This window comes from Muscardinus avellanarius (assembly GCF_963383645.1).
Source record: "Muscardinus avellanarius genome assembly, chromosome: 10".
NCBI classification, from domain to species: Eukaryota; Metazoa; Chordata; class Mammalia; order Rodentia; family Gliridae; genus Muscardinus; species Muscardinus avellanarius.
In genome coordinates this window covers 97926797-97949376 of record NC_137796.1, presented here as the reverse complement: position 1 = coordinate 97949376, position 22580 = coordinate 97926797, and the positions used below count along the sequence as shown (strand labels likewise).

At 46.3% G+C, this 22580-nt stretch overlaps 1 protein-coding gene across 1 annotated transcript in view; it reads left to right on the top strand.

The window, feature by feature from the left end:
- Positions 1-5305: 5305 nt before the first annotated feature.
- Positions 5306-22580, top strand: part of TMC5 (transmembrane channel like 5) — a gene marked incomplete at both ends in the record, with an annotated part of 52869 nt that continues 35594 nt past the window's right edge. Inside the window, 3 exons of the mRNA XM_080703939.1 lie at positions 5306-6066; positions 9071-9192; positions 15657-15746. Of these exons, the coding sequence (XP_080560065.1) occupies positions 5306-6066; positions 9071-9192; positions 15657-15746 (973 nt within the window). The remainder of the gene's footprint in view (positions 6067-9070; positions 9193-15656; positions 15747-22580) is intronic.

Here is a 22580-nt window from a genome sequence, read left to right as displayed (position 1 = left end):
AATTTTGAAGCAGGGTCTCAGTAAATTGCTGAGGGGCTTACTAAATTTTTGAGATTGGACTTGAACCTGTGATCCTTCTGTCTCAGTCTCCCAAGTACCAGAATTACAGGTGTGTACCACCATGCCTGGCTGTGTACACTTTTTTTTTTCAGTGATGGAGATGAAACCCAGGACCTTATACATGCTCCACCACTGAGTTATATCTCCAGCCCAGAAATTCAGGTTTCTGGTTTTTTGTTTTGTTTTGTTATTGGTGGTACTGGGAATGGAACCCAGGGGTCTTTTACCTCCAGGCAACACCTCCAGACCTAGTCTATATTTTATTTTGAAACAGGGTCTCACTAAGCTGCTAAGGCTGGCTTCGAATCTATAATTCTCCTGTCTCATCCTCCTAAGTACTGGGGTTACAAGTGTGGGCCACCATGCCCGCCTGGCTCAGAAGTTCAGCTTTTATTGTTGCTGTATATTATTTCCTGGTACAAATATGCTACAACTCTTTTACTTATCCTGCTATTAAATAACACTTGTGTTATTTCCAATGTTTGGCTTTATTTTAATTTAAAAAAAAAAAAGGTTTCCATGAGCATTCTTTTTTTTTTTTTTTTTTTTTTTTTTGCGGGTCTGGGGATGGAACCCAGGGTCATTTGACCTCTGAGCTACACCACCTGCCCTATTTTTTTATTCTTTATTTGGAAACAGGGTCTCACTAAGTTGCCGAGAGCCTTACTAAGTAGCTGAGGCTGGCTTCAAACCTGTGTGATTCTCCCGTCTCAGCCTCCCAAGCACTGGGATTACAAGCGTGCGCCACCACGCCCAGCTTGTGTATCTGGTTTTTTTGTTGATGTTATTGTTGGTTTTTTGTTGTTGTTATTATTGGTTTTTTTGGTGGTACTGGGGTTCCTGGAAGCCCTTCTACCTCCAGGCTATACTCCCAGACCTATTTTCATATTTTTATTTGGAAACAGGGTCTCCTAAGCCAGCACTCACGGCTGGCTTCGAACCTGTGTGATCCTCCTGTCTCCACCTCCCAAGCGTGGGGATTACAAGCGTGCGCCACCACGCCCAGCTTGGGTATCTATTTTTAATTTCTTAGCTGTGCTAGGTAGTAGTAAGCTTGGTGAGAGGTAGAATAGCCCGAGTGTTGTTATGCCCTGGGGGTTCCTAGAGCATAAGTATATTAAATTCTAGTGTTAGAATATATATAAAAATGGGTTCAATTTCCATGTTATGAAAAAAATGTATATATATTTTTTGGTACTGAGGATTGAAGCCAGGGACATTTTACCTCCTAGCTACATCCCTAGCTCCTTTTTTAAAAAGATTTGTAACAGTGTCTAGCTAAGTTTCCCAAAGTCTTGATAGAACTGAGATCTTCCTGTCTCAGCTTCCCAAATACTGGGGTCACAGGCGGGCACCACCACACTGGGCAAAAATAATTAGCAATAAACCAAGCATTTAGTCTTCGCAGCACTACAGTTTGTATGCACGTTCCCGCTTGCTTACACAGTTCATATGTTAGTCAAAATTCTCTTTCATTTGCAAATCGCAGAAATTCAACTCAAAATACCTTAAGTAAAAAGATGAATGTAAGCCGGGCGTGGTGGCGCACGCTTGTGATCCAGGCATTCGGGAGGCTGAGACCGGAGGATCGCGGTTCACAGACAGCCTCAGCTCCTTAGCGAGGCCCTCTGCAACTCAGTGAGACCCTGTTTCAAAATAAGGAATAAAAAATAGGGTTGGAGATGTAGCTCGGAGGTAGAATGCCCCTGGATTCCATCCCCAGTACCAAAAAATAAATAAATAAATAAATAGAGAGAGAGAGAAAGAAAGAAAGAAAGAAAGAAAGAAAGAAAGAAAGAAAGAAAGGAAGGAAGGAAGAAAAGAAAGTGTAATGAGAAGTGTCTGCTGACCATTCGCCTTCAGGTATGGCTGAATCCAGGCGTCTAAACAATGTCATCGGTACTGGATCATTTTCTTTGTCTTTTTGGTACTGGGGATTAAACTGAGGGACTCCTACCTTCGAGCTACACCTCAGCCCTTTTTATTTTATTTGTTTTCAAACAGAATCTTAAGCCGGGCTTGGTGCACCTGCTTGGGACCCCAGTATTTGGGAGGCGGAGACAGGAGGATCTCAGATTCCAGGGCAGCATCAGCAAATAGTGAGTCGCATTAACCTAGCAAGACCCTGGTTCAAAATAAAAATATAATAGGACTAGAGGTGTAGCTTAGAGATAGAATGCCCCTGGGTTTACTCCCCAGCATCAGACACACACACACACACACACACACACACACACACACACTCTTGTTAAGTTTCTGGGGATCTCACTAAGTTGTTGAGGCTGCCTTCAAACCTGCAATCCTCCTACCTCAGCCTCCCAAATGCTGGACTCGCAGGTGTGGCCACCGCTCCCCGCTGACCATCCTCTCTATCTGTCCCCTTGCTAGCATCGCCAGGCAAACTTTCTCCTGTTGTGACCGCCGTCAGCTTTGGACTTAAACTTCTAGCTCGGAGTCCCACAGAAAGAGAGAGCGCCTCTCTTCCCTACAGCTCTGACCAAACTCACTGCTTCTGGCTCGGTTTTATGCCCTGACCTAAACACTATGGCCAGGAAGCTAACAACTCCGGCGGGGTCCCCCGTCCTCTCCTGGCCCGTGGGACTGCGCGTGTGTGGGGGAGACGGGGGTGTTTTACTCAAGGAAGCCCGTTATCACAAAGGAGAAAAACGAATGGTGGGCAGGAACAAAATCAACGCAGATTTCCTCTCTGCAGCACGGACACCTGGAAGTGAGCTGGCGGACAAACATCTGACCCGAGGTGGAGACAGAGGCTAATATTGTCTTTGGCCCCGGTTGCTCACAAGTCCAACCTGCTCATTTACGCGGAGGTACGCTCACAGGGTTGGCTGCGCTTCAGAAACACCCTACTTCCTCCTGTCCCTGCCATTCCCCTGGTCCCGATGGCTTGAAATCCTGATGATGCTTATCTTTGATTTCTCTTGTTTATCAGCCTTCCCGTATTAGGTCAGCCAACAAATCTTACTGATTCTTCCTTTACAGCTTCTCCCCAACTTATTATTTATTTTTTTCTGATCCTATCAAGCCCATACCAACCCCTCCAGGTTTATGTTCTTTCAGTTCTTTGCTTATTCATTTCTTTATTGGCGCTGAGGAGTGAGCCCAGAAACACTCCACCCATGACTTACTCTCCCAGCCTTTATTACTTTCGAAAAGGGTTTACTTTCACTAAATTGCTGAGGCTGGTCTCGAACCTGTGATCCTCACAACTGGGCCTCCCAAATGTGGAGATTAGAGGCATGGGCCAAAGGTCCCGGCTTCCAGGCTTACATTCTAACCACCGTGAAATCAGAACGTGCTTTTCCCATTTAGTCTAATCCATATCCCGACTTGGGTCCTGAGTCGGTCCTGTGGCCAGGGGCTTGATGGACACACGGGCCAGGCCTGGGTCATGTGACTGTCCTGGAGCGGGTCGGGAGGATGCTCGGCCCTTCCTGTGTCACCTGGACCAAGAACAGGAGAAGAGAAGACACCCGGGGAAAACTCAGGGCATCAATGCCAAAAGAAGGGGCCACAAGTAATAAGCAAGCAAAATTGATACCCAGCACACCTGCAAATGAATACCTCATCAGTTCATTTTTTCTTTTTTTTTTTTTTTTGGTGGTACCGGGGGTGGAACGCAGAGGCTTTCTACCTCCGGGCCATGCTCCCAGACCTATTTCATATTTTATTTGGAAATAGGGTCTCAGTAAGTTGCTGAGAGCCTCACTTAAGTAGCTGAGGCTGGCTTCGAACTTGCGCGATCCTCCTGTCTCAGCCTCCCAAGTACTGGAATTATAAGCATGCGCCACCACAACCGGGTTTTATTTTTTATTTTAAAATAAGGTCTCACTAAGTGGCTAAGGGCCTCACTACATGGCTGAAGCTAGCCTTGAACCTGCAATCCTCCGGTCTCAGCCTCCTAAGTACTGGGATTACAGATGTGGGCCACCACACCGGGCACCTGATCACTCCTGACTGGGGAGTGTGCCGTGTCTGTAGGTTACTGCTCATGGGACTCAGAAAATCATATTTTCAAGTGTGAAGGAATCATAGCCATGGCCTCCTTGCCCCAGCCCTCCAGTCTCCATGGACTGCTCTTCCTTTGGGCGCACACACGGATTTATGCTTTGAACCCTAGAAACACAAGTGCCGTCGGAGTGCCTGGCGGGTTCTTGTTCCTTCTAATCCTCTGAGCCGGGTGTGGTGGCGACACTCACAACCCCAGTACTTGGGAGGCTGAGATGGGAGGATCACAGGTTTGGAGCCAGCCTCTGCAACTTCATGAGGTCGTCAGCAACTTAGTGACACCCTGTTTCAAAAATTTTTAAAAAGGGGCTGGGGGCGATGGCTTGGAGGTAGAATGCTCCTGGGTTCAATTCCCAGCACACACACACACACACACACACACACACACACACACACCCTTTGATTCATTGTTACCCTCCCTCAACCAAGGGAACGTATAAAGATAGAACTTGAGTGCAGGTGTCAAACACACAGAAAACAGTAGTCACCCAAGATGCCCTCTCCCTGGATGACAAGAGCTGATCTGGCGGCTCGGCTCTGTGAAGTCCCCGGCAACGCAGGCTCTCTCCGCGGGCCATGCGACTGTCCCTACAAAGCTGTCCCTACAAAGGTGCTACCCTCGTATGCGTGGCCCAGCATGGTGCTCCATCCCCACAGCTGAGCACACAGGAAGTAAGACTGAGAAGGGGAAGGAGGGAGGGAGAGAGGGACCGCCTTTTTTGGTATTGGGAATTGAACCCAGGGTCATTCTACCTCTGAGCGATGCCCCCAGCCCTTTTAAAATTTTTTATTTCAAAACAGGCTCTAGCCAAGTTGTTGAGGATCTCGGTAAATTGAGGAAGCTGGCCTCCAACCAGCGATCCCCCTGTCTCGGCCTCCCGAGTACTGGGATGACAGCCACCCCGGCCCCTTTCCTTTAACAGCGTGACCCGGAAGTTGTGTGCAAGGCCTCTGCTCACATCTCCCTGAGCGCGGTCATGTCTGTACCTAGGTTGGACAAAGGAAGCTGGAAAATAGAGTCTTTATTCGGGGCAACTGTGTACCTAGCTACGAGAACAAAGAGAACAGGTGCTGGAAGAGGGCCAGCAATCTCTCCAAAGAAAAAAGGAAAAACAGCTGACCTTTTCCTTCTATTTATTTTTCAGATTTACAAATGATCTCTGAGTGATTGCAGAAACGGAAACATTTCAATGCTCTGGGGAAAGGAGTACCTGCCAGCATGTCTGCCTACTATCGAAACAGCAGCTATGAGGCGGATGCCGACTACCCCAGCTCCGCAGGGCCTCAGAATCGTGTTCAGGGGCATTCGAGAACTCAGGATTATCCAGACTTCCCAGGTCCTCTGAACAACCCAGACTTCTTCAGAACCAAGAGCAGCCCATATTCTGCAGGCTCCAGAACCAATCCAGCTTATACTGGGTCTCTAGCAGAACCAGATTACCCTGGCACCAGGAACGACCATTATTCCACGGTTTCCCGAACAAGTCCGGCCTATCACGGGTCTCTGCCGGAGCCAGATTATATCGAGTTTCAGAGCGATCTCAACCCCCCGGGCTCATCTAGAGAGACAGACTACCCGGGATCCCCACAGAATCCTGGTTTTGCAGGTTCCAGAAGGAGTGGAGATTACGCAGGCTCCAGGACAAATCCAGGTTATTTTGGAGTTTTGGAAGAAGCAGACTACCCTGGAGCTCAGGGCAACTCAAACCATCCTGGCCACAGAGCCAATCCCAACCACCCAGGCTCTACAAGGAATCCAGGATTTGCTGGTCCCAGAATCCATGCCTGCACAGACTCAGAAGAGCCTGATTATCCAGGGGCCGAGAACCAAGCTAACTCTGGACACTTTTGGGGGGAACCAGACTATCCCAGTGCTGAGAATGATCAGGATTCTCCAAACTTTTGGGGGAATCCTGATTACCCAGGTGCGAAGGATGATTATCATTATGGCTCTTCCAAGACCCCGGAAATGACCAGGGGGTAAGTTCAGGTATATTTCTTCATTGGTACGGCTGAGTGCCAGATCAATAAGTCATTGGATGTTCAACTTCATTGATACAGCTTTGATTTTTTTTTATTTTTATTTATTTTTTTGGTGGTACTGGGGTTCCTGGAAGACCTTCTACCTCCGGGCTACACTCCCAGACCTATTTTTACATTTTTATTTGGAAACAGGGTCTCCTAAGCCAGCGCACCTGGTTAAGGCCATTTTTTTTTTTACTGGACATCACCTTTTATTTTTTATTTATTTTTATTTTTAATATACTTTTATTGGTGCATTGTGGTCATACATCTTAATGGGATTAAAAACTTGTGGAGATATACATGTACACGTCACCCAATCAGCCCCTACCCAATCCCTAACCCCTCCCTCCTCCTCCCTCCTTCCCATGCTTGGCTTCCTGATTGACTTTGATATGATTAAGTATATCATGTGCTTTAAAGAGTTTTCCTCCTCCCCCTCCCAGCTTCTCAGATAGGTTTTAAGGCCATTTTTAAATATCAAGTCCAATTTTTCCTGGTTTGGTTTCTTTTTTTCTTTTCTTTTTTTTTTTTTTTTTTTTTTTTTTTTTTGGTGGTACTGGGGTTCCTGGAAGCCCTTCTACCTCCGGGCTACACTCCCAGACCTATTTTTATATTTTTATTTGGAAACAGGGTCTCTTAAGCCAGCACATTCGGCTGGCTTCGAACCTGCATGATCCTCCTGTCTCCGCCTCCCAAGCGCGGAGATTACAAGCGTGCGCCACCACGCCCGGCTCCTGGTTTGGTTTCTGAAGATTTAATTTTTTTCTAAAGTATTTTAATTTTCTGTCGGCTTTTGGTTATTTTATTTTATTTTTATTTTATTGTGGTACTGAGGATGGAACTCAGGGGCATTCTACCTCTGAGCCATATTTTTTATTTTTCATGGTGAAACAGGGCCTCACTGAGTTGCAAAGGACCTCACTAAGTAGCTGAGGCTGTCCGCGAACCACGATCCTTCTAGCTCAGCCTCCAGATACTGGGATTACAAGTATGTGACACCATGCCCAGCAAGTTTTTGGTTATTGAAAATTTTTACCAGATGTGATTCTGGGCACTGATAGTGTTCTTTTGGGTGACTCAGTTGGGCCAAATCTAACTTTCCCTGGGGGAAATTTTTTATTTTTCATGTAAGCAATGAAATGTACTTCTTTATTCAGCTTTTTGGGTTAATCTATAACAAAATTTGCCATGTGAATTTTTATTTTATTTTTACTTATTTTTGTGGTACTGAGGATCAAACTGAGGGCCTCACACATTCTGCATACACACTTAACCACTGAGCTCCACCACCCCGGCCACCAGACGAAAAAAAAAAAAATTTTTTTTTAAACTGGAGCTTGAACCCAGGGACATTCTATCTCTGAGCTCTACCTCCAGCCCTTTTTGTATTTTATTTTGAAGCGGGGCCTTGCTAAGTTGCTGAAGCTGGCTTGAATCTCTGATCCTTCCTTCTCAACCTCCCAAGTTCTGGGATCACAGGTGTTACACCACCATGGCTGGCTTCCCAAGTGAAATTTTAACTGATTTCAGTTTTCTTTTGCATTTCCTGTTTCTACTACTAATATTTATGAATTTGATAAAAACAATAGATTGCATTTATAAACAAGGATGTAGAAATTGGGTGTGTAGCCATCAAAATATCTTTAGGTCCTAAGCAGTAGGATTAACAGGCCCGGGGCTAAAGGTTCCCCCATCTTATCTCAGTGCCTGAGGTCATTCTAAGATACACCTTTGAGCTTGTCCCGCCTCTGCTTTACATATTCCCTGGGTCCCCACAGCCCGTAGGAGGAAGGCCACAGAACGAGGACACCCTGTGCTAATAGAGGGTGCCAGCCCAAGCCCAGCATGGCAGAGCTTCTGTTTCTCCTCTCCCCTCCCCGTCTCGGTCCTATAAATAGGTCAGTGATTCGTGACGTTGGCTGACCCTTAAAATTAATATATTACCTGGAGCCGGGCATAATGGCGCATGTCTGTAATGTAATGAGACTCTCAACGGCCTAGCAAGATGCTGTTTCAGAACAAAATTATAAAAAAGACTAGGGGTGCAGCTAAAAGGCAGAGTGCCCTGGGTTCAATCCCTAGTACTACAAAAGGGAAAACCAAACAATTAATAAAGAAAGGAATTACCTGGGGAACTTTAAAAATGATACAGATGTCTAGATCCAGTTCATCACGGCTTCTGATTCAGTTGTCTGAGTCCGGCTTGGGAATTGGTATTTAAAAAATGGACTATTTTTGCTACAGTTCAATTGATTTATAAAAATCAATGCTATAAAGCATTCCCTTCATTCCGGGCGTGGTGGCGCACGCTTGTAATCCCAGCATTCGGGAGGCTGAGACCGGAGGATCGCGGTTCGCAGACAGCCTCAGCTACTTAGTGAGGCCCTCTGCAACTCAGTGAGACCCGGTTTCAAAATAAAGAATAAAAAATAGGGCAGGGGGTGTAGCTCGGAGGTCAAATGCCCCTGGGTTCCATCCCCAGACCTAAAAAAAAAAAAGCATTCCCTTCATGTATTCCATACTTTTGAAGCTCACGCCTTTATTACACTATTCCTTCACTTTGCAATACCTCCCTCAGCTGTATACGAGTTCATTCTCCCAATCCCTCTGATGTCTCTTTCCCATGTAGATTTTCCCCAAAACTTCCAGCTAGCACTCTTTTCTCCTTTCGAACTCCTTGGGCCTATCTTCTGACAGTATTAGAAACTCGTCAGTTTCTGCTGAGAAGCTGTGCCAGGTTGCACTGGGAGCTTCTTGGGGGTCAGTTCCCATGTCTGTATCTCCTCACGGCCTATTACATGGTTGGCTTTCAGCCTGCATTTGTGGGAGGGAGGAAGGGAGGGATGGATGGATGGATGGATGGATGGATCGCTGCCCTGCCCACATCACTGGATGGATGGTGACCCATCTTCTCAGTGCTGAACAGAGTGTCTTCAGTTGAGCCCTCATTCCTTTGCAGGGGTAAGGGCCCCTTGGGCATCCTCAGAGGAAGGAATGAAGATTACCCGGAGATCATTGAAATGACATCCGTGGCCAGTGCATATGCCCGCTCCCTGCCAGGTGCTCCTGGAAATGGCTACGGTAAGGAGTTGAGATGAGGATCATGTCCAGGGAAGAAAATAAAAACCCAGTGCACTTAGGGCTGCCGCCATTACAGAGTCGTCCTTCCAATGTGAAATACTCTGTGCGGATACAAGAGCTGAGAACTCAGTTCTTAGGAAAACCAGTTGTCAGCAGTTACCTAAGGCCAGGGAAGGCGTGTGGACGGTGAGGGCCTGCCGCCCCGTGCCTACTCAGGTGGCCACAGTCCTCTTTGGCCCATGTGGTTATGTAGGGAAGAGGGCTCAGTGTGGCGAGATCCTGAGAGTTTTCAAAAGAGGCCAAAAAAAAAAAAAAAAAAAAAAAACAACCCAAAAAGCTTTTGTATCAGCCCATTTTCTGTTGCTATAACAAAAATACCTGATGCTGGGAACTTTCTGTGTACGTGTGGTACTGGGGATGGAACCCAGGGGCATTTTACCTCCGAACTATATCTTTAGCCCTATTTTTTATCCCTTATTTTGAAAGAGTCTTACTAAGTTGTGGATGGCCTCACTAAGTAGCTGAGGCTGGCCACAAAACCTGCAACCTTCCTGTCTCAGCCTCCCAAGTACTGGTATTAAAAACATGAGCCATCATGCCCAGCTCTTGAAACTTTATTTTTTATTTATTTATATTTTGTGGTATTGGGGGTGAAACCCAGGGACATTCGACCTCTGAGCTACACCCCCTGCCCTATTTTTTATTCTTTATTTTGAAACTGGGTCTCACTGAGTTGCAGAGGGCCTCACTAAGTAGCTGAGGCTGTCCGCGAACCACGATCCTCTGGTCTCAGCCTCCGGAACGCTGGGATTACAAGCGTGCCCACCACGCCCGGCCCAGACCTAATTTTTATACTTTATTTGGAAACAGGGTCTCACTAAGTTGCTGAGAGCCTCACTAAGTACCTGAGCTGACTTTGAACCTGTGCGATCCTCCTGTCTCAGCCTCCCAGGCACTGGGATTGCAAGTGTGCGCCTCCACGCCCATTTCGAAACTTTATTGTTAAAAAAATGTTTATTTAGCTCACAGTTTTGGAGGCTGAAGAGCCAAATTTCTTCCTTTCCAGAAGGAAAAAAGGACTTGTTGCCTCACTGGGAGGAGCCAGTTCACTGTATGAGACCCAAATCTAGGCGACGTTGTAGGAATTTAGAGCCCGTGGGTGTCAGAAAAGGGGGAAGGGCTCAGTCAAGAACAGAAAGAGAGCCAGGGATGGTGGCGCGTGCATGTAATCCCAGCATTCGGGAGGCTGAGACAGGAGGATCGTGGTTCGCAGACAGCCTCAGCTACTTAGCGAGGGCCTTTGCAACTCAGTGAGACCCAGTTTCCAAAATAAAGAATAGCTGGGTGTGGTGGCACATTATTGTAATCCCAGCATTTGGGAGGCTGGGACCGGAGGATCCAGTTTCACAGCCAGCTTCAGCTACTTAGGCCCTCCGCAACTTAGTGAGACCTGTTTCAAAATAAAGAATAAAAAAATAGGGCAGGGGGTGTAGCTTGGAGGTTGAATACCCCTGGGTTCCATCCCCAGACACACACACACACACACACACACACACACACACACACACACAGGACTGGGGGTGTAGCTTGGAGGTCAAATACCCCTGGGTTCCATTCCCAGTACTGAAAAAAAAAAAAAAAAAAAAATCCAGCAAGAGAAATGCAGTCGCAGTTGCTGGGAGGTGCTGAAGGAGGATGGATCAGCCTCGAGGGGGTGGACTGGAAAGGCTTTGATGGTGTTATGTCCTGATAAATCCATTATTCACTGAAAATATGGCAAGTAAAAGGTGCACTAAATACTCCTAATTTACCGATCGATGCAGTTTTGCACACCCTCTGCTAGAGAGTACAGCCGTCCTCCCTGTGATCACAGAGCGGACTGGGAGCTGTGGCTGGCTGCCGCCACTCAGCCTTGTAAGAGAGGGTCCCCCACGAAAGGCTGGCCTGGACACTTTCAAAATTCATAGCCGGGCGTGGTGGCGCACGCCTGTGATCCCAGCATTCGGGAGGCTGAGACAGGAGGATAGCGGTTTGCCTCCAGCCTCAGCTACTTAGCGAGTCCCTTTGCAACTCAGTGAGACCCTGTTTCTAAAAAATAAAGAATAAAAAATCGGGCTGGGGGTGTAGCTCAGAGGCCCAATGCCCGTGGGTTCCATCCCCAGTACTGCAAAAAAAAAAAAAAAAAAAAAAAAGAAAGAAAGAAAGAAAGAAAGAAAGAAAGAAAGAAAGAAAGAAAGAAAGAAAGAAAGAAAGATTCAAAGTTCATTTGTGGGTCGGGTCGGGGGCAGCGCAATGCTGAGTCTCAAACACAGGCCCCTGCATGCCAAGCAAAACAGCACCGCTGGTCCGCATCCCCAGCCCGCAACATTCAATTCAAATTTTGCAGTCCAGTTCCTACTGAATGTTTATCAATTTCCTACCACCATAGAGTCGACATATGACAAGTCACATCGGCTCAGGTTGGGGACCAGGTGCACATTAGCTATCCATCGCCTTTCGTTAGAGAAATGCTGACTGTTACATATTTGCAGAGAAAATACTCAGTTGGGAGCCCGAATATAAGAAGTTGTTCAGTCCCAAAAATATTCCAGACTTTTTCTGCCTAGGTTTGTTTTTTTTTTTTTTTTTTTTTTTCGGGTCTGGGCATGGAACCCAGGGGCATTTGACCTCTGAGCTACAGCCCCCGCCCTATTTTTTATTCTTTATTTAGAAACCGGGTCTCACTGAGTTGCAGAGGGCCTCGCTAAGTAGCTGAGGCCGTCCGCGAATCGCGATCCTCCGGTCTCAGCCTCCCGAATGCTGGATTACAAGTGTGCGCCACCACGCCCGGCATGCCCAGGTATTCTTGATAGAGAGCAACGGCATCCCAGGCAGAGGAGAGGGAGGGTGTGTTCTTGATAAGCCCAAGAAAACATAGAGGACATAGACAGGGATTGAAATCTCATGGGGGAGGGCAATGGGGGAAAATGTCTATTCAGACTCCATAGGTTAGGGAAGAAATCGAGCAAGTTATGTTTGTGCATATACAAATATGTAACAAGGAGCCTACTATTAGGTATAACTCAGTGCATTAATTGTGTGTGTGTGTGTGTGTGGTACTGGGGGTGGAACCCTGGGGCTTTATACCTCTGGGCTATACTCCCAGATCTATTTTATACTTTATTTGAAAACAGGGTCTCACTAAGTTGCTGAGAGCCTCACTAAGTAGCTGAGGCTGGCTTTGAACCTGTGCGATCCTCCTGTCTCAGCCTCCCAAGCGCGGGGAGTACAAGTGTGTGCCACCACGCCCGGCTGTGCATCAGTTTTGGGGTTTTTTTTTTGGTGGTACTGGGGTTCCTGGAAGCCCTTCTATCTCCGGGCTACACTCCCAGACCTATTTTATATTTTTATTTGGAAACAGGGTCTCTTAAGCCAGCACGGCTGGCTTCGAACCTGTGTGAGCCTTCTGTCTCCGCCTCCCAAGTGCGGGTACAAGCGTGCGCCACCACGCCCGGCTGTGCATCAGTTTTTTAAAAGGGAAAAAAATTCCTTAGAGGGCTGATAATAAAAAAAATAATAATAAACACTTCCTACCCCAGTGCAGTGATTCCAAGAAGGTTTGGAGTGTTTTCTATGCCCAGAGACTCTATGAAGACATTATTTATTTTTTATTATTATTATTATTATTATTATTATTATTATTATTATTATTATTATTTTGGCAGTTCTGGGGATTAAGCCCAAGGGCACTCTACCTTTGAACTATACTCCCAACCCTATTTTTTATTTTTATTTTGAAATAGAATCTCGCTAAGTTACTGTGGACTAGCCTCAAATCTGTGATCCTCCTATCTCAGCCTTCCAACTACTGAGATTATAGGCATTTTGTTATCTAACTTAATCTGCAAACTACCTTTCAGATAGTTACATTATCCTACTTAATCTGAAAACTACCTTCCAGGTCGTTTAACATAAGGGAAAAGTGAGCTCAGAAAAAAATGATCTGAAATCACCCAGCTGTTAAACCAACAAGGCCAAGATAGGGATCCAGGCTCTGTGCTCCAGGCCTGAGCCCTATCTGCCCTACATTTCCTCTGGGTATAATCAGGGCAGATACAGATTCCCAACCACCCAGAACACTGGGAATTAAAATGCTTAAATTTAAAAAAAAAGTCACATGGCTTCCCTCTTTGGACGCCTTTGTAGAACAAAAGTCGTAGCCCTTGACAATCACTTGTCTGGTGTTGCTCCACTCTGACAAACCATTCACTCCTTAAGAAGAACCCATATTGCCAGGTGCACGCCTGTGACCCCAGCAACTCGGGGTGCTAAGGCAGGAGGATCCAGGGTTCAAGGCCAGCCTGAACGACATAGCAAGACCCTGACGCAAAATAAAATTTTAAAGAGGGCTGGGAAGCTGGGCATGGATGGTGGTACCTGCTTGTAATCTTAGTACCGAGACATGAGGATCACGGGTTTGCGGGCAGCCTCAGCAAAATGAGGCCCTCCGCAATTTAGTGAGACCCTGTTTCAAAATAAACAATAAAATTGGACTGGAGGGGGGTGTGCCTCAGAGGTAGAATGTCCTTTGGTGTAATCCCCAGTACAAATAAATAAACAGATAAATAAATAGGACTGGAGAAACAAATAAATAGATAAATAAATAGGACTGGAGATGTAGCTCTGTGATAGAGTGCTTGCCTAGCATGCATGAAGCCCTGGGTTCGAGCTCCTGTACACCCACACATACACATGCACACAAATTCATATCCATCTGTATCTCCTTCAAAGCTCTATCTAGGTGGCTTTTCTAGTGTCACAAAGCCTGGCACATAGTAGATGCATAAGATGCTGACTGAATTAACAGCAACAGCTATGTGAGTTGTATCAGTTAGCTGTTACCAAAGGAATGCCGCATAACAAACAGCTCCAACAAACCAGAAGCATAGCAAACTGGCATTCATTTCTCACACACGTCTGTAGGATTGCTTGGGTTTGGGCTGCACCAGGCTGAGACTCCCCGTGCTTGGCTTCAGGCCATGGTTCTGGTGAGGTCTAGTGTCCTTCTTGGACCAATGAGCTACTCAAAGAAGCAAGCAGATTTCACAATGACTGTAATAGATTTGGGTTGGAACCGGCACACCATCATTGCTACTGTGTTACTCTGGTACAAGCAACTCATGTCACCCACCACAAACTCAGCGGAAGCGGCCAAGGTGGGGAGGTGTAATATTGGCTGAATAACACCTGTTCCACCACAGTAGTGTATGTTGAGAATTTACCATGTTCTAGGAGAAATCACTTTGCATGTGTTAGCTAGTTCAAGTCCACCAACCATCCTCTGTGAGAGTCGCCTTATTATTTCTATTTTAGAGATTAAGATATCGAAGCTCAGGGATGTTAAATCGCATGCCCTGGAGAAAACTGCTGACAAGTAACACGACTGGAAATTATTCCCCATAAGAAGTTCTGGAACATACTGCAATGGAATTTTGCACCACATCCCTATCCAAAGATGCTCTGTCTTTTCTTTTGAGGAGTTTTCCTTTATCGTTTGCCATGGTTTGAATAAAAATATATTACAATGTGACACGGTTGTGGAGATGCTGAGAGTGGACTCTGGCCCTGAGAAAATTACGCCATTGTCAATTTTATGCATGTATCATCATAAAACACAACACCTGGAAGGGACCTTTGTATTCAGCCACTGCAAAGATTTCTCAGACTAGAAGTTGTAACTTACTAGCAAGCTGTGAAATTAAATCCTTAAACAAAAGAGAATTAAAATAAATAAATAAAATTAAAGAAATTAAAATGATACGGAAAGAATGGAATAGAGTATGAATGTCAGAGTACAGTTTATGAAATAAAAGTACTGTTTTGTAAAATTTGTTTTTCAGCTATATAAATATGGTTGTGTCCTGAATCTCAGTGCAACAATTATTTTTAACCTTGGCTTGTAAAACTATTGATCCAGATTGACGATATTTAACGGCATTGGTTGTTTTGGCTTTTTTTTTTTATGTTTTTTTTGAGGGAGTAACTAGAGAGTAAACCCAGAGGCGTTCTACAACTGAACTACACCTCTAGCACTTTTTATTTTTAATTTTAAAAATTATTTTGATTGTATTGGTATTAGGTATTAAATACAGGGGCATTCTACCTCTGAGTCATACCTCAACCCTATTAGGGTTTCACTAAGTTGCTGAGGGCCTTGATAAGTTGCTAAGGCTGACTTCCAACCTGTAATTCTTCCGTCTCAGCCTCCTAAATACTGGGATTACTGGCGTGTGCCATCGTGCCTGGCTTTTGTCTTTGTATTTTTTTTCCTATTTTCCACCCAAGTTAGTAATCCTACGTCAAAGCCAAGGTCTCAGTGTTAGAAACCACTACTGATCAGGATTAACACGTGATGACCATGATGTGCTCAGTTCTATCTCCAGCGGTGGGATTAATATGCAATGTCTCCCTCCCCTGCGTTGCAGTGAACCCTGCCTATGTGGCTGAAAGTAGACCCGTCCGTGCTTATGGAAACCCACCGTTGTCTGAAAGTGATTGGCCCAAGTCTTCCCAAGGTAAGGCTTACTGATGACCGAAAAAATCAACCCTAGGAGAGAACGTGTTCAAAGCAACCCAGATGTTGCTGTAATGGAATTTTACACCGCAGTAATAGAGATAGCACCTGCTTACTTATCATACTGGGGTTTTTTTTCTTTCAAAACTAACTTCTTTTTTCCATCCTTCCTTTGTTTTTTCTTTGTTTGGAAGCTGGAGACGGAACCCAGGGCCTCGCACATGCTAAGCACATGCTCTACCCTCGAGCGACTCCCCGGCCTTTCTTTTGGATAGGCCCTATTTCCTCCTCTGGGTATTTAGGTGTATTCATTAGGAGTTTTCTGGTTGCAGGTGACAGAGACCCAATTCCAAAGGGCATTAACCCAAAGGGAACTTATTGGCTCATGTGGTAATTAGGGTATCAACAATGATAATTTCTGCCAGCCTCTCAGACAGTGTCTGACACGTAGAGGTATTTCAGACATATTTGTTGAATGATTCACAGAAACCAAGCCCTCAGAGTCTGAAACCCGGGCTTGGAGCACTGGGACCTGCGCATTTTCCGTCCATTTTTCATCTCTGCTTGACTTACCTTCTCTCTAACCTTGACCACCTTCATCTCCATCGGAGCCAGGCCCACAGGCCCACACAGACACCCCTCAGCTTAGCTACGTCAGCGGAAGGTCATTCTTTCTCCCTGGGTGACCATCACTGCTGGGGAGAGGCTCTCAGCGGCCTGTTTGGATACACGCACTTGGACCAATCATTTCACCATCGGAGATAAGACTGGGTTCCCTGTCCATCCTGTAAGTAAAGTCTGGGTCGGTGGGGACAAGAGGCATTGCTCAAAATGTTTCTGAATAATCATTAGGCTTATGGTGGCTGAGTGTGGAAGCAGGTGGCCTACTAAGACAGCAGCCTTTGAAATCAGTTAGGAAACTCAGAGAAATCACCGTGTGGAGTGATGAAGGTCTGATTGGAGGCCAAGACGGAGGAACTCAAAGGAAGCAATGCAAGAGAGGGTCTGGGGAACAGTGGTACCAAAGGGCACGTCTGTGAACGACCAAGAATAAACCAGTGAGAGCTTCTATATAATAATTCAGATTGAGCCTCTCAGTACTTGGGAGGTTTAAACCAGAGGATCATGGGTTCAAGACCAGCCTCAAAAACTTAGCGAGTCTCCCAGCAACCTAGTGAGACCCTGTTTCAAAACAATGAAAAGAGCTGAGGGTATAGCTGTAGTACCCTTACATGATTGCTCTGTTGAGCCAGCCTGAGGTTTGGGACCCTGGTAGAAACAGAGTCTCCCAAAGGCAGATAGAAATAAAGAAATAGAAGACCCGGCTTTCTTTGTCATTTCGCCTTGCCTTGGTTCTGATTTTCAAACGACGTGCGGTTCATTGGTGGACAGCGTTGTGGTAAAGTGTCGCTTTGATGCTGGGTTATGCATTGCCCCCTGGAAGCCCCTGGCACATTGTGGGCACTCACAAGGACAGAGCCAAGGGGAAGTGATTGGTAGGTCCTTCTCTGGGCTTAGAACAATCCTTCTTTGGGCTTGGGTTTGGCGTCCGGCTCTACTCCTCGCTGGTTCATGGACTCGGGCAAATTGCCTGATCCGGTCTCAGTTTTCTTATGTAGAATATCGGGTTGATGATAATACGTACTTTACAGGGTGATTGTGAAAAGGGAATCATGACATTCTCTAAAGTACTTGACCTGCCGTAATGGCGGGTGTCATTACTGTTCATTGTCATCTATGGGAGAAGTTCTTGAATTCTGGTTCAGTCCTCCAATCTAACGAGGGTGTGACGGGGGTCAGCTTATCTCTCTGGACCTCAGTTTCTTCAACTATTAAACAACTTGCCCTGGGTGATTACCTTTCTTTCCTTCCTTCCTTCTTTCCTTCTTTCCTTTCTTTCTTGTTTTTTATAGTACTGGGGATGGAACCCAGGGACATCCTACCTCTGAGCTACACCCCCAGCTCTATTTTTTCTTCTTTATTTTATTTATTTTTTTGGGGTGGTACTGGGATTCCTGGAAGCCCTTCTACCTCTGGGATACACTCCCAAGGGCTACACTCCCAGACCTATTTTTTAAATTTTTTTTTAAAATGTGGAAACAGGGTCTCTTAAGCCAGCAAGGCTGGCTCCAAACCAGTGCGATCCTCCTGCCTCCACCTCCCAAGTGCGGGGATTACAAGCGTGCACCACCACACCCGGCGCCCGGCCTTCTTCTTTATTTTGAAACAGGGTCTCCCTGAGTTGCAAAGGGCCTCACTAAGTAGCAGAGGCTGTCTGCGAACCGCGATCCTCCTGTCTCAGCCTCCCGAATGCTGGGATTACAAGCGTGCGCCACCATGCTCGGCAATTACTTTTTTCTTTCCTTCCTTCCTTCCTTCCTTCCTTCCTTCCTTCCTTCCTTCTTTCTTTTCTTGTGGTACTGGGGATTAAGCCCAGGAGCATTCTGCCTTGGGGCTACACCCCCAGCCCTATTTTTTTTCTTTTTTTGTGGTACTGGGGGTGGAACCCAGGGGCTTTTCTACCTCCAGGCTATACTCCTAGCCTTATTTTATACTTTATTTGGAAACAGGTTGCTGAGAGCCTCACTAAGTAGCTGAGGCTGGCTTTGAACCTGTGCCATCCTCCTGTCTCAGCCTCCCAAGCTCTGGGATTACAAGCGTGCGCCACCACGCCCGGCTCTTATTCTTTGTTTTGAAACAGGTTATTACTAAATTGCAGAGGGCCTCACTAAGTAGCTAAGGCCAGACTCCAACCTGCAGTCCTCCGGTCTCAGCCTCCAAAGTACTGGGATTACAAATGCATGCCATCACTCCTGGCTCCCACAACCCTATTGTATTCTTTGCTTTCAAACAGGGTCTCACTAGGTTGCTGAGAGTCTTACTGTATACTAAGGCTGTCCTTAAATCTGCAATCCTCCTGTCTCAGCCTCCTAAGTATTGGGATTACAGGAATATGCCATCACCTCCTGCACCCTGGGTGATTTCTAAATCAAGTTTGTTGAGCAGGAATTGTGTTCATGTGTCTGGCACTGAAAGAGAGCAACAGATTAGCAATAGAAGAATTAATGGAGCCGAGTGTGGTGGCACGCGCTTGTAACGCCAGCACTTGGGAGGCTGAGACAGGAGGATCGCACAGGTTCGAAGCCAGCCTCAGCTACTTAGTGAGGCTCTCAGCAACTTAGTGAGACTCTGTTTCCAAATAAAGTATAAAATAGGTCTGGGAGTATAGCCTGGAGGTAGAAAGCTTCTGGGTTCCACCCCCAGTAGCGTAAATAAATAAATAAATAAATAAATAAATAAATGGATTAATGTTTTTCATGTAACAAGAGCTGGGCATGGTGGTGGGCATCTGTAATCTTAGTTCTTGGGAGGCTGAGGCAGAAGGATCACAGGTTCGAGGTCAGGCTCAGCAACTTAGTGAGACTCTTAGAAACCTAGTGAGACCTGTTTCCAAAAAAAGGGGGTTGGGTTGGGGTTATATCTTGGAAGTAGAATGCTCCAAGGGCTCAATCCCCAGTACTACCAAAAGAGCTTGGCGTGGTGGCGCACACTTGTAACCCCAGAATTTGGGAGGCTGAGAAAGGAAGATCCAGGTTCGTGGCCAGCCTCAGCTACTTAGTGAGGCCCTCTGTAACTTAGTGAGACCCTATCTCAAAATAAAGAATAAGGCCGGGCGTGGTGGCGCACGCTTGTAATCCCCGCGCTTGGGAGGTGGAGACAGGAGGATCACGCAGGTTCGTAGTCAGCCTCGCTGGCTTAAAAGACCCTGTTTCCAAATAAATAAAAAAAGGTCTGGGAGTGTAGCCCAGAGGGAGAGGGGCTGCCAGGAACCCCAGTACAACCAAAATAAATAAATAAATAAAAAATAAAGAATAAAAAATAGAGCAGGGGGTATAGCTTGGAGGTCGAATGCTTCTGGGTTCCATCCCCAGACATGTAAAATAAATAAATAAATAAACAAACAAAAATTTAAAAAGGAGCGGTGAAAGAAAGTCTAAAGTTTTTATAGCAGCTTTCTCCATGATGCCCTCAAGGACACCTCTTGCTTTTCTCCACCATATTTAGCTGATATTAATCCTCTTGTTTTCAAAATGGCTGCCTCCAGCCACAAGGAGAAGGGATAGAGGGTAAAAGATAAGCCCGGGCAAGCTATCCCCTTTTAAAGAGCATGCTTGGAAACTGCATGTCTCATTGGCCCAAACTGGTCACATGTCCACCCTTAGCTGCAAAGGAAGCTGGGAGAATTATAACTGAGCACAGGGTCTGTACAAGACTTGGAGTTTCTGCTCAGAGGAGAAAAGACTGAATGGATATCAAGAGACAGGGCAGTGTCCACCAGATATAACTGTAACATTATAAACCCACCTGGAGTTTTATATAGGCCCATGAATAAATATAAAAGTAAATATAAAATATAAGTTCTAAAGCAGAGATAGTAAATTCAAGAGAAAATCTCGCCCTTTGATCATAAGTTATTTAGAAGCCTCTCCATCTTGTTTCTAGAATCCCATTGTCTTTAATGAAGGATTCTGTTTCCAATTTCTCACCTAGCTACCAAGACAGAATTCTCTGTAGGAGAATTCCCATGTATCTTCCCCCAAGGGAACCCCTCAGGGGCCAGATCGGGGCATTATGGTGATTTGTGTGGGGTTGATATTGGAGACCTCATCCTGGCATTAAAAAAAAAAAAGTGAATGGAGTGACCCTTTGGATGTTTCCCCCCTCTTCCCGGGGTGGGTCCCCACCATGCCAGTGTGACCTCTACATGAGGTCCCTAACGCCCACCCCAGTAGAGAAGTAGGCCTGCAAGAGCCGAGAGATGCTGTCAGGTGACCAGGCCATCATAGAGGTTGAGATGATCCAGTCTGGGGGCCAGAGCCGTCCATCCTCTAATCAGATTGCTCCCGAAAGGTCACTGGGAAATCCCACGTCCAGCGTGGTTTCGTTGACATCGGACATCGTCGTGATAGACTCTCCGGTTTTCAGTCACAGAAATGACAAAAAGCACAGCCAACTGCTACAGTTTTCAGCAACTTTGAATGAGTCGAGTTCTCAGACCCTTCCCGGCCCCGAGTGCGTGGGCGCGGACATTCCCTGTGCGTCTCATGAAACCATTCAAGGTAGAAAATGCTGGGAACGAGGCAGGGGAGGAGCAGAGAAGGGAGGCCTCCACCTGGTTACAGGGTTGGCTGCTCAGCAGGTGAACCCAGGATGCAAGGTAGAAAATGCTGGGAACGAGGCAGGGGAGGAGCAGAGAAGGGAGGCCTCCACCTGGTTACAGGGTTGGCTGCTCAGCAGGTGAACCCAGGATGCAAGGTAGAAAATGCTGGGAACGAGGCAGGGGAGGAGCAGAGAAGGGAGGCCTCCACCTGGTTACAGGGTTGGCTGCTCAGCAGGTGAACCCAGGATGCTGGGGATGGAGGGTGATGTCTGAGACCTCCCCACCAACCAGAGCCGACCCCGATCATCTTATCTCCCGTGGCTGGTGGCTCCTTCTTTGCTTAACCAGCCAATGTAGCTCGATTTCTTGCTTTCCAAGAGTTTCCGTGTGCTCGGTTCCAGCACATGGAAACTCTTGGGAAGCAAGAAATTGAGTGGCCTGGCACATCTGGAGCTCAATGCAGATGTGCCTGACTGCCAAGCTTGAGTCAGTAGCCATTACGCTGTCCCACTTTGGTGTGACTCCCCCCCTCCCCTGACACTGGTGGCGGGGAACAGAGATAAGATGCTGGCCCCTCTGCAGCTGGGGGCAACAGAGACGCTATTTCTCTTTTACCCCATAATACTCCAGGTGTAAAGTTTAGCAGTGCTCAGTAGTTTCCTCTCTCTTTTTTTTTTCTTTTCTTTTTTTTTTTTTTTTTTTTTTTGTCGTACTACAGTTTGAACCCAGGGGCATTCTACCTCTGAGCTAGCTACAACCTCAGCCCGATTTTTTAAATTTTGAAAAAGGGTCTCACTGAGTTGCGGAAGGCCTCACTGAATAGCTGAGGCTGTCCGCGAACCCGGATCCTCCTGTCTCGGCCTCCCAAGTACTTGGATTACAAGTGTGCGCCACCACGTCTGGCTACCTCTGAGTGGTTTCTATGGTGGAAACTCTAGCAGCTTCCAGAAGTTTCTGGGAGAAGAAAAAAAATTCACAGCAAAGCACTTGCGGGGTGTAGCCCCTCGATGGAGGAGCGGAGCCTCGCCAGGATCACTGCCATCTCCCACACCGCGCATTCCCTTTTCTTCCCTTCAGCTGTCTTCCTCTCTGTCCACTTGCCCTCCCTGCCCAGGAGACACATAGTCCTCATCTCCAGAGTGATTCTGTGACCCTCTTTTTTTTTTATTATTTCATTTTTATATTTTAATACCAGAGATACACAGGAGCCTTTTACCTCTGAGCTACATTCTCAGCCTTTTTTGTGTGTGTGTTTTTTAATCATGCAAAATGTTTTTTATTTTATTTTATTTATGTTTTTAAAAATTGTGTATTGGTGCCGGGCATGGTGGCGCACGCTTGTAATCCCAGCACTTGGGAGGCTGAGACAGGAGGATCGCACAGATTTGAAGCCAGCCTCAGCTACTTAGTGAGGCTCTCAGCAACTTAGTGAGACTCTGTTTCCAAATAAAATATAAAATAGGGTTGGGAGTATAGCCCGGAGGTAGAAAGCCCCTGGGTTCCACCCCTAGCACCATGAAAAAAAATTATTGGTGCATATTAGTCATACAAATAATGGGATCCAAGATGGTGGAGACACACACGCACACATCACCCAATTAGCCCTTACCCGATTCCCACCCCATTCCCTCCCCCTGTTTTTCTTGTTGTGAAACAGGGCCTCACTAGGTTGAT